At 40.1% G+C, this 12,524-nt stretch overlaps 1 protein-coding gene across 1 annotated transcript in view; it reads right to left on the bottom strand.

The window, feature by feature from the left end:
- Positions 1–340: 340 nt before the first annotated feature.
- ARHGAP15 (Rho GTPase activating protein 15) overlaps positions 341–12,524 on the bottom strand; it is a 330,235-nt gene continuing 318,051 nt past the window's right edge. The window contains exon 15 of the mRNA XM_075028952.1: positions 341–1,614. Coding sequence (XP_074885053.1) covers positions 1,431–1,614 — 184 coding nt within the window. The 3' untranslated portion in view covers positions 341–1,430. The remainder of the gene's footprint in view (positions 1,615–12,524) is intronic.

Raw genomic sequence — 12,524 nt, 5'->3', positions numbered from 1 at the left:
TGCCTGTGTTAGTACCTGATGAAAGAGCCTGGTCTTAGTTAACGATCAGGCCTCATTATATATTTGTTCCCATAAATGACAGCTCTGAGGAGCAACCTTTCCTGAATAACATAGTATTTTACAAAATGATGCTGAGTAAAAACTGAAGTAATCCATGATCTACTGAGGTGATATTGAAGACATATCTCTCGTGCACAGCAGACCTATGCATTAATCCTATGTTTTGGGGTCTTTAATTGCTTTAAATATTTGCTTCTAGATCTGTGTTTCACACATCTTATTTACATGGTTTATTTTTCATTTTATGAACAAATCGATAACCAGACAGACTCTTTACCACACTGGATTAGTTTTATTTATTCTCTTTGAACTTGATTAAAAAGCTGTCAAACATAAGTCTACATTTTATCAGCAGAATACTTTTACAAAACAGGGTAGGAGATGTGTATAGCTGGAAACATACATTTCAAAATGAAACAATATTTGATATATTCTAGACAGTTACCCTTTTGTTTATCCATGACAACTGAAACTAACCATCAAATGCATAAATTGATTCAAGTCTAGCCAAGTAATCCTAAGGGCATATGAAAAGGCTTTTTTTTAAAGTTCTTTCTAGATGAATTTAATGTAGTTCACCAATAAAGCATCCTCAGGAGCACAATACAAATGCTACAGAACATGAGATAGCTGGGGAAAGCGGGCAGATGTACAGTGTGATGAAGAATCAAAATGGATGTTACATTAAAATGAGCAGTCATGCAATGTCTTCATTTCATGTTCTGCATTTAGGTAAAAATGCCAAAGTTCCAATTTAATTTTTAAATTTTTTTTAGGCACTGTTATGCAAATAGTGACATTCTGGTTTTAGGGGTTTTTATTATTATTATTACTTGTTTAAAAGTATTGAATGAAATCTTTTTTTGAACTCTTGGGGTAGGCGAATTGATTATTCATCATGTCTTTAACTTTCAATATATATCAAAGAGAAAGGTTAGCTCAGATCAGCTACAAATGATCTGGTATCACTGCTTTAATTCGCTGCTTTTAATATACATATTTGAATCCATTTTCCACAAATCTCCTCAATTATTATTTGTCTTTCTGTGCCGTTGCATATGTTGGTAAACAGCATTTTCTATGGTCTTTGGCCATATGCTGTATGCTCAGCTTGCAAAAAAAAGTGACACTTGGAGTGCTAGCATAATGAAACTCTCAAAGGGTTAATGCAGAATACATATAGGCAAATGTTGACAATATTTTTTATTCCAATGTTTGAAAATTAAACACAAAATCATCATTAAGTTTTCACAAAATGAGGCATCTGTCACTTGAAAGAAGAAGAAATATTTCAGAAATATGTTTACAGAAATGTAAAAATATTAGACATCAAGACAGATGTGAACGTTTTCAATAACAGGCCCTGTCTGTCAGTCTTCCTCAGAGCCGAAGATCTTGCTGTACTCACTCAACATAAGTTCAACTATCTGATTTTGGTACAGCATGTGGACTGCCATGTTCCCTGTCTCCTTTTCAGGTCTAAGGAGTGTTGGTCCAAACACAATTCCTAAGCTTTGTGTTGACATAAGATTCACGGATTCCTTGGCTGCTATCCTGTTGACGAAAGAAAAGAATTGGTTAAAAAAGAGAGATGTCAAAGGAGTCGCTGTTGCTTTTGAAGTACATAGAGGCGCTTTTTTACTGATTCTCCTAACAGGGAGGGACGGTTGGTTAAGTTATCAAAAAGAAAGAAAAGAGGGAGGGAAGAGACAACTTCTACCAACCTGACAAACTGGGAAAGGAGAGTCAGCCCTAGGCAGCAAGATGTGTGCAGGGTGGAGGTCGAGAGCCCCAATTACAGTGCTCTTATACGAAGGCACAATTTGCTGCTTTCTGGTGAGCGAGCATTCGCTAGTGTGTGTGCTGTAAGGCAATAATTTCTCATACGTTTAGATACCAAAAATAGGGATTGCTCTTAACGCTAAGGGAGTGGAGCACTTTTAGTGTCAACGCTTTGGGTGGCTCCAGGAAGAAGCTTCCCTGCTTCTCTTAACATGGTCCGAGACCAGCACTGAAAGAGTTGGGAAAACAAAAAAAGCCCCTTAATATAGAGCTCATATGAAACACATTCCTTCTGCTAATTTAAATCCAATAAAGTTAGTATGGTCTGAAATGGATTGTGAAATTTATATAACTAAAGACTTTTGCATGCCTTACCCTGACACAAAGTTTCTTGAAAGACACTGAGACCACATACCTTAATGAGATGACTTAGAAAATAATGGTAAGGATTATAACCTTTGATATCTTTATTACCCACAAAATTACAAGAGGAGGACTATTATTATTAAAAGTTGATCTTATGTCTGTATTAAGACTTAATATTCTTGTGGAAATGACATTAAGGATGGAGAAGTCTGGCCTAAGAACAATATAGTTTTAATGGATGGAGTTTAGGTAGGCAGTTTCGCATAAATCTCTGCAGCGGTGAGTACGAACTAAGTAGAAATCCATTTCTCTCAACCTCCAGAATACATAATATATCCTAGGTTGGAAAGACTAGTAAATGAAGATACATATTTTATAAATAAATTGCACAGCTCTACCAAGGAATGCAAACTAAATGTAACTTTAATATGTAAATGTTTGAATTTATGGATGCTTCCTTAACCTGTTAGTTTTAACTTAAATATTCCAAGTGGACTGTTGAAGCCAAGTTCTACTTTTCCTCTCCCTCTCTCATTGTCACTCATTTACCCTTTTAAAATTCAGACAGCAGTTTAAAAATCATCAGAGCTTTCTCTGTTTTTCCATACCTGTTTCTGAATTTACAGCAAGCTGCCCTATAAGTGAAAGAAACTTCATGAGACATATTGTCTTCAGTCATTTAAAAAAAAGGTTTCTTTCATGTTAGTAGGTGGGTCACACAGCAGAGAGCATGGTCTTGTGGATTTCTGCCAATCTTGTCGTTTACCACATTCCTTGAACATCAACGCTTGTGTTTTTTCCTCATATATAAATAGGAAGCATTACTTAGTTCTGCCTCATGCTTGTAACTGTGGTGTCCATTGCACAAAACACTCTCCATATGGCACTAATCAGATTGGCTTAACTATTAATTTCTTAAAATATAACATCTTTATTATAAATTAAAAAAATAAAATCTCTTTCCTCTGCAGTAATATTAACATATCATCTCTTCTCTTAGGTGTTCAGAAAGTCTCAAAAGTTAGTAATTTTGTTGCCAGATGACTGTGTGGGCTTCTGACGGATGTCACACATCTTTATCAAAATTAAAAATGTTTGTTACAGGGATGATGAGGTTGTTTTGCTTAATGCCACTTATGCAGAAGCACATACATCAAGCTTGGGGTCTCCCTGTGCGAAAGACTTGATTTCTGTTGAGCTTCTTACTTGCTAGAAGTTGGAAACCTTGTGAAATATTTGCCAATGACATCAGCATGGGTAGAGATACTAGTTCACCAGGGGGGGAAACATATTCAGCGGTTGTATCTTGTGTGATTTTAGAGATCATGAATTAGCATCAGCCATGGGTTTGCAGTGAGGTGGTGTTGCTGACGGACAGCATTGGTGAAGGTGGAGGAGAAACACCTTGCAGGGAGGAGGCGGCGGTGGACCAGGGATGGGCAAAGTCAGGGTGAAGAACAGTGGTGGCAGAGCGCAATTTACTGCAGGGAGAGGAGGGGACTGAATTCCGTTATCTGTAGGCTGAGCTGTGCCTGGTTGTGAAGTCCTGTTTGACTCCAGGCATGGCCAGCACATGGTCTGCAGTCGCAAGGGACGATGGGCACGGTGTGCGTTGGCGATGGAGACGAACCAGCTATCTGCTGTGGTTCATCGGTATGGAAAGCAGCACTAAGAACATCTGCGTATAGTTGGGGCCCCTAAGCTTAACGCTGGAATAATAATTCTTGTATTGAGAAAATCGCTTGAAAATTCTCGATATTTTCTATCTGTTCATACAGTCATACTTGTTTTGATGACCACAGTAACAAAAAACTATAAACCAAGAAAACTTGGAAACATGGAAAGTCTGAGTAGTTAAATAATCTGTGGCAAAATACAGCTACTGGAGGGGAAGAAGGAAGGAATTCAGTCCAGCCTGAATAAAATAATTATAAGTTTAGAACCTTATGCCTTTTTAAATTACAACTATTTACCAATGAAATTCTATAATATTTTTTTCATCTGTCCACAAAAGAAAAAGTCAAAGCAAACCAAACCAAAATATACACACTTAAAGCTATTACTGTAGCTTCTAAGTGAAATTGAGTTGTTAAAAGAGAAAAGCCCTAAAAAATGGGCAAGATTTGGTTTTTTGGCTAGAGAAAGAGCAGAAAGAGTGATACACCATTTACAACATAAAAAGCGAAAGGAAATGCCAGAGCTACTTCTTGTCAAGCCCAAATGAAAGGAGCAATGATCCATCAATTTGAGATTATTTTAGAAACATTCTATAATCCGATGCCACAGATGTTGGAACCATATCAAGAAATTGTTGGGCATTATGCTGTGCAAGATTCCCCCCTCTCTAAATAAGTGAGCTTCAAGAATGGCTTCAGTCCTTTAAGACTGCAAGTCAGGCAATATGCAGAAAATACAGGTCTCATTATTAATAGTAATGAAATTAATGATGTATTAAACCAGCAGAAGTGTCTGATAGGAGGGCTCTGGTGTCAATGGCATATATATAGGCAAAAATACTCGGAATTTATGCTTTGGCTGTTGCCAAGGCAACCGTAAGCTGGAAAGCGTGTGACTGAGAGCAGGGCAACTCTACAGCTAAGAGGGTCATTGTATGGTGAGTTTGGCGCTCTAGTTCCATTAAACCTACACTTTTCAAACTGTCTAAATAAAATCATTATTAATTTTGACATTTAGAAAGCACACTGGATTATTACTTCAAACACACTAGACGTTAGGAAATGTTCTTCATCCATTTTTACTCTGTAATAACTGCTGAGGAGGGGAAAGTGTTTCAACAGTGAGTGATTCCTCAACATTTTAATGTTCCTACTGTACGTAAAAGTTAGAGAAACAAGTCAGTGTACTTAGGGAGGAAAACCCCGTTGGAAAGGGCACTGTTTTACTGTAAGCTGGAGAGTGTTTGAGGGTAAAGCTGTCCTCTGCTAGCTTCACTGGGAACTGCTCAGTCTTGCTTTCTTAGCCTTTTCCAGCCTATAAGGATTTAAGTTTGCTTAACGTCAGGGGCATTTCTACCCTTAGCAGAACTGGGTTTAGCCATGCCTAGTACTCTTTTACTGTTTTAAATGCTATCTAAGGGTAACTTTTCAATAAGACGATCCTGCTGCTCTTCCATGAACTGATAATATAGACTATGACTGAAGAGCAACACATTACAAAATGAGGGGATCAGAAGAGTAAGAATGGGTCACCTCGTAAAATACTAGGGGCCAGAACGGCAAGTGTAGGAAATGCCATCCCCTGAATTCAGCAGAGGACCGGGGGATTAAAGTAGGTGTTGATCTTATCAGAATCCTGTCCACCAGCATTATGCACAATATTTTATTTAACTAGGGAAGTCACTGCATTAGAGACAGAAACCAAGATCTAAACAGAGGTCAAGAAAGATTAAAGATGTATGGGAATAAAGAAAACTCCCCAGAAAGGAGTAAAAATGACATATTTGTGACATCTGTCCTCTTGGTATAACAACCAAACTTCCAGAATTAGGAACCGACTCCTCTCTAATTTGATTATTCCATGACAGCCCCTTTGGGCAGGTTTTGTTGAACTGTGATAGCGACCACTGTCACGGCCAGAGCCGCTCATCCCGACGGACCACGGGGCTTGGTTTGATATGTAAGTTCCTATGAACTGCCTTAACGCGTCAAAGTCTGCGCATCCCATGGATTCACTTTAGCAATAATTACCCTCAAATTAGCTAATATCTGTTTCCTATATATACTTAGGTATACGCAAACGTAATGTTTTAGCTTAAGGACTCGGCCCTGGGAATGGCTCGGCTGCCTTCAACTCACCTCAGCTATAACGCCGTTAACAGGCCTTTTCACTGCACTGTTACAGGCCAGTGTTTGTGCAGCAGTTTTCTGACTTTTCCTATCGCAGATCTCCCAATCAATTTGAATGTGTTACAATTTGACTCATGATGAACAGTTTCTAGCTCAACATTTTATGCTCCTCTCCTTCCCAAATGCTGGTTCACAGGAGTTAAAAAAATAACAGGTATTACATACTTTGCTTTAGTGACAAGACATTTGGGAAGGAATCATCCAACCTTGAAATAAAATCTTTATTGAAAGCAATTCTACATCCATGCCAGTCAGATACATTGTATGATCTGGAGAGGTGTCCCAGGGGAAAGCTCGGCGCAGTAGACAGGGTTGATTACTTGGACCTCCTGTCAGTGCTTAACTCATTGACAATGGCTGAGACATTCAGTACAACTTTGTTTTCTTTATTTGGAAGTAAAGTTAATATACTTACCTTAACTGTGCCAAATGTACTGGAAAATAACCTGATAATAAAACGTACCATCCTACGAAGTGATAATGTCTGTGTGTGTATAAGCACATTTTGGCAGGGCTTTTGCAGACAGGTTTTCAGTGTTAGGAAGGAAGCACAAATACAAAATGATGCACAGATAAACTATCAGGTTTCCTCTCAATGTATTCCCTTTCCATTTAAGGCCTGCTACATGCTTTCCTGAGAAACAGCGTATTACTGCAATGTCACTTTGTGTTGTAAACTTATTTCAGGTCCGCTATAGTAGCTGTTCTTCAGGAAGAACTTAAGTGGCTTTTGGTACTAAAAAGATGACTGAACTACAGCTTTGAGAGTCCTCTTCAAACACAAAAACAATAATAGGTGTCCTTCTGTAACAGGTCAAAGCCTTGCGGAGATATCCGTATCCAGCTGGATATACCAGCTCGGGACAGACAGCAAAATAAACCCGCCGTGGAGGAAGAGCGCAGGGCTACTTAACCCCATCTTGAGAGACTTAGGGAAATAATCGGTGGTAAGTGAGCCCCTGATGCCATAAGCTCTATTTGTGTAAACTGTTCAATTCATTGCACTGCAACATAGATAAATTTAAAATTTAGTAATAAATTGGGATTCTTGATATTTTATGAATGCAAACTAAACCTCATTATTATTTATGTACTGGCTTTATGGATGATTTGCTCAGTTGCATTACAGTGGTATTCACCAGCTGATGAAGCTAAGCAAATGCAAACATTATCAGTTGAATCCTCAGCTTGTTGTTTGTGAAATCTGTATACCGTGTTGGGAGGGGGGAGCTTTGCACTTGTGTAGCTACGACCTGAGGTTTATGCTTATAGGGGAGCTCCAAAACGCTACGTATGTCCTTTTCAAAATGTGCCATGTGGTTTCTTCTGCGACAAATGTACACAGTTCAGGGATCACAGGGGACTAGGACAGTTTTAAGCTACTTTCTTTCGCCCGTGTAAAATAGGAAGGTATTTTAAATTCCTCTTTGCTCCATAGGTTGAATTCGAAACAATAGCTATCCAAGACTGGTAATAGAGAAACCAGGTCATGGCGTATGATACATTACGAGAGGGGTCAGAAATAGTTCAGACATACTTAAGAGCTTGCTTTTGCTGAAAATAGCCTCCATGGCTCCTGGCCTACAGAAACTCCATAGGCTTCCTGTGCTCTGCAGCTGTGGGTTCATATTACAGCTCTTTGGGAAAAATCCCTTCTCTTCAGTTGCTCTGGGACGCAAGAACAAGCACTCGACGCTGTCTTCTTCTGCAAACTAGCCTTTAAATCTGACCGTTGGATGGCTATATATAGTACCTGGACAGCTGACAGGGACCCGGTGGAGAATGGGCTTCCTCAGGGGATCCCCTGCATATCTCACAGCACGAGCCCTTCCCTGGATGAACTGCCTTGGAGTCTAGCCCTGAATGAAAATAATAACTAAACTAACTCCGAACATCAGTTCACAGTTGGCTGAATAGACTCTGAAAAGCTGTGGAAAGGCATTTATTCTGGCTTAGCCTGGTTTAATGAGAGAACGGTTCAAAATCAAATCTTCTCACCATCGGGTAAACTTTGCTACCTGTATGACGTCCTTTCCAAAGAGCGCGTGTGCTCTTGCCTTTGCACGCACCTCGCATAGTCCCTGTCTTGTAGAAAAAGTCTGAATTTTATGGGTGACTGAGGCCAAGAGGTAAAAGCACATTTCGACATCTAAAGGGACTCGGGCCTCTACACGGGCTTCGTTCAGGAATGTGCTTTGGAGAAGTCCTTCTCCTGTGCTCCTGCCTCCGCCCTCCGCTGTGGCTATGTGGAGAGAGCAGGGTGACGTGGTACCTGCAGCTCAGCCTTGGGATCATTTCTCTTTTCTGGCCAGCTCCTGTGCTAGAAAAGCTCCAAAGGCAGAGGGTGCCCGGCGTGGCGTGGACAGCCAGGGCAGGGGTTCACCTCCACGCTATGGTGGCCCTACTGGAGACCATGGTGTGGGCAGAGCCTCAGGTCCCACTTCCCCAACACCACGTCGCGTTAAAGAAACGCAATCAAAATCATTCCACAGAATCTTCCCCATTACTGCACAAGTTCCAGGTCTGCCTTTTGGAAAACTGACCCAACTGGGTGACCGGCTAAGTTCTTCCATTTACTGACAACCGGCACTCTGTCCTCACAGTTTGGCTTGGTTTTCAATTTTTTTGTGCGTGAATGCAAACGGGTTCTGACTAACGCTCCTAAGACCGGAGGGAGGAGGAGAACTGGTCCATGTTTTCACAGTGCGAGTTGCTATTGAGCCTGAAGTTTTTCTGTTCGGGGTAAGCCACTTGGTAGGAGCCAGCTGAAGGCCACGAACATCCTTATGGAACATCTCGGCCTCCTCTGGCTGCAGCTCTGTGCACAAGGCATTCATTTTTGCCTTCTCTAACAGCCCTGTAGCAGGATATATATCTCATACAACAGCGAACCCCTCTTCAAAAGCCACGCTACCACTGCAGGCACGAGCCGTTCCTTGGGGAGAGGATAGGAGAGAACAAAACCACCCGTGACAGATGTTAGGCAGATGCTAATGCACTTCTTAGAGGTGTTTGGATAGTAGAGTGATAAAGGCAGTGTGAGACTGCATAGAATAATATATGTTCAGACAGAGATATAACACATAGAGGCCTTAACTGTATTTTTGGCTGGTGGTGTACCTTTTGTTGTGATTGATTTTATTATTTTTTTAAAAATTCTATTTCTGATTTTTTTTTTTTCTGCGGAACAGCTAGCTTATTGTAAAGACCAACCTGTCAGAGGTCCTGGATCTGTGCGCTTTTGTGGTCTGCGTGGCTCAGAAGGCAACAGAGAGTTTGACATGAATAAAGCTTTAACTTTTTAAATTGCTTAAATATTTTTGTTCAAGAATGCCTGAAGCTACATTTCCTTGTAACATTAAAAAAAAAAAAGCAGTTAGTAACAATCTCCCTTAAATCAAGAATTGTAAATATAGAACCTTTATCATCAGCACAGCACATCCAAAAATGTCTTTGTAAAATAAATCAAATTATATGAGTTAATTGATTCCAGGCAACATCAGCAACTGCAGGTGGAAACTGAATAACAGGATGTTTATTAATGAGGGACTATTAATCAAAATTGACAATATCAATTCCTGTTTCTTTTATTTGAATTCTACCTGCAAAATCCACGGGCATACTTGCTGAATTTTCAAATAAAAATTTAAAAGTAAAGAAAACACTAACACTTGGGATTTTAGCTTTAGATGTAGGGCTATTTGTTTAAACAGCGAAAGGATATCCTAAATCCAATTTGACAGGCAATGCCAAAGATGCCAGTGGTAATTAATTAGCACTTAATTTAGACCACAGAACAACAGGATATGGAATTGGTGCTCAGTGCCATTTCCCCTTAGGCTTCATCTCATGAGGGTCAGGAGTATGGCTGTTGCATTGAAGGTCAGTAAATAAATTGGGGGAACACATTGACACTGGACTTTTCATGATAGATATCCTTCACCCTTATTACTGCCTCTGGCTATCGCTGATGAGAAAAGGACTGCAATTGTTCTGGGAAGAACGCTGTACACAGCCTCGGCTGGAGCAAGGTAGCGTTTGAACTCACGCGCCGTACAGTAGCGGTGCTGGCTGTTTCCTACGGGCAGAAAGCTGTCTCAACTTCGTGTCTGGGCTGGAAATAAACTTCTAACCGTAGCGTAGAAAGCTTGAGGAGCTCTGACAGGCGAGAAAATTCACTTAAAAGCAGTCCTTAAGTTTGCTAGATTTGCGAGCTTAGCTTTAGATTAAGCATAATTAAAATCAATGGAAGATTTTTAAAGTGAGGTTAGAAACTAGGTCAGCAAGGGAAAAAACACATTTCCCTATTATCCTCTTGTCTTTGTCTTAATAATATTTGGTACTCCTCCATAACGCTAAAGGCTCTTAATAAAGGTGGATTAATGTTATTAACAGCATTGTTTTCTGATGGGCACACCAAGGCTTTGGCATGCTTAGTGACGGACAAACAAAAATTATGTGGCAAAAAAGCAGAGCCACCAGTTCTGCTGGTAACCCAGCTGGTTTTTAAGTCAGCAAAAGAAGCCAGCCACCCTTCTACAACACACCCGAAGCAGAGGGTATGTGGAAAGTACACAGGAGACCCTACGGAGCCTTGTTCACAGGTGCACATAAATTGCATTTTTTGGTTCAGATTTACTGGTAAGAAAAATAGAAAGATGATGAGACTCAGTATTATAATATAATCCTCCACTTCCCAGTAAACTTAGCGTGTCTGCCAGCTGCTACTATGCTCTTTCTTCCCGCAATCTCTACCCATCTTTCGACAGAGCGTCCCAGGTGGAAGGGTGTCAGCACCGGCACTGATACTCAGCGATGTCACAGCTTTCTGAAATCGCTTCTTACAAACCATACCCCGCTACGCTTAAGTCGTCCAGTTCCACCATGGCCCGCAGGATGATGAACAATGGGAACTTCAACGGTTACAGCGGGGTAATTCTTATTGCACATCCTAGATGTACTCCACTAGCACAGTTTTATCCCCTTGGTCCCCAGAAGGGTTGTCTGCATTGCTACGACAGGAAAACACTGAGTTAGACAGCAGTCTGTGCTCAGAAAATGTATTTTGGAAGCCCCAGGTTAACCGTTATTTTAACTTTCACTTCATCACACCCTTTGCAGCATCTCTCTCGACAGTGACTGAAATTTTGATTACTGTTAAAGTCACTGACAAAAATCCCGGTGACTCGGAGCTGGAATGGAGTCAGAATTTCACCTTATATAAGCTTAACTTTTCTCATTTTGGATGATATCTACTTTTACTAAGTGGAATTACTGCTTTTGACTATGTTCAATCTATAACCTCTTGCAGCATTCAATTATAGCCCTTTTGTGCTACGGTAATCCAGCTGACAGCAAATAACTCAGCCCTGGATATGACAGGTTTACTTTCTGACTTAAAGCCCCAAAGTGGCCATTGGCTGGAATTTCAACCCGGGATGCTGAACTGTAGACAACCTGCTCAGAAATGCATCTTTGCTGGTGACTCTACAGCTTCTCGTGAAAAACTTAGTTTTGCTAGCAACACGTTGCTTCTGTCCAGCGTCACGAGTAATTTATTCAGTGTTGTAAGACAACCCGTAATTTTGGATGCTGAAATCAGAGACTGTGCAAAGAATTCCATGAAAGTCAGAGAACAAACTCTCACCAAAGTTTTCCCTTTCTGTGAGCTCCTATATATGTAATTACTTCATAAATTGTTTTGTTTCAAGTCTTTTTAAATCATGAATTCTTTTTTAATATTGGCCTATTAATCATCCCCAATATAAATTCTCCATTTTTTTTTTAACCTATATTATCACCATCTTGTTTAAAATGAAAGTCTGTTTGCAGTGGTCTGCCCAACAGAGATGATTTTATATGGGATCTGACCTCAACCAGGATTCTTACTCTTTCAGGTTCAGTTCTGAGCTCTCCACAAGCTACTATTGCAATATATATGCACTGCATTTGTATCAGATTTGAAAGATGCTTTAACATGCCTCCCAGCATCACGATTGTTTCAGCCCTGATATTGAACATCAGTAGGATGAATGTATCTCTTAAATGCACTAGTGAGTATGTGCCATGAGTCTTTGATTTCTTTAAACTTATTTACATTTTACTTGCCCTTGAGCAATGAATTTACTATGTCAGCATTGTCTTTTCTACTTACACTTTGTCTGTCTTGTCCACTCACCTTAGCTTGATGCTTATTTTTTGTGCACGTGTATAGTCCATTGCACTAAATGCACAAACTGCCTGGAGTGGAGGATTTTCCGTGTATTGTGTCTTTCTAAGATGCACCCTTTATAGTACTGCAAGTTCTGCAATATTTCCCAGCTTCAAACTAGCTTTGAATTTTCTCGTTAGTTCCTTTTTAAGTCAAATACCCATTCACACATGTACTGGTCTCAGATGACTGTGGTCTAACTGCCTTAGACACTTTACAAAAGTCTTTATTCTCTATAC

Source organism: Buteo buteo, chromosome 5 (genome assembly GCF_964188355.1).
Source record: "Buteo buteo chromosome 5, bButBut1.hap1.1, whole genome shotgun sequence".
In the NCBI taxonomy this organism is placed as follows: Eukaryota; Metazoa; Chordata; class Aves; order Accipitriformes; family Accipitridae; genus Buteo; species Buteo buteo.
The sequence above is the reverse complement of the archived record's forward strand: the minus strand, read 5'-3'. Positions and strand labels throughout refer to the sequence as shown.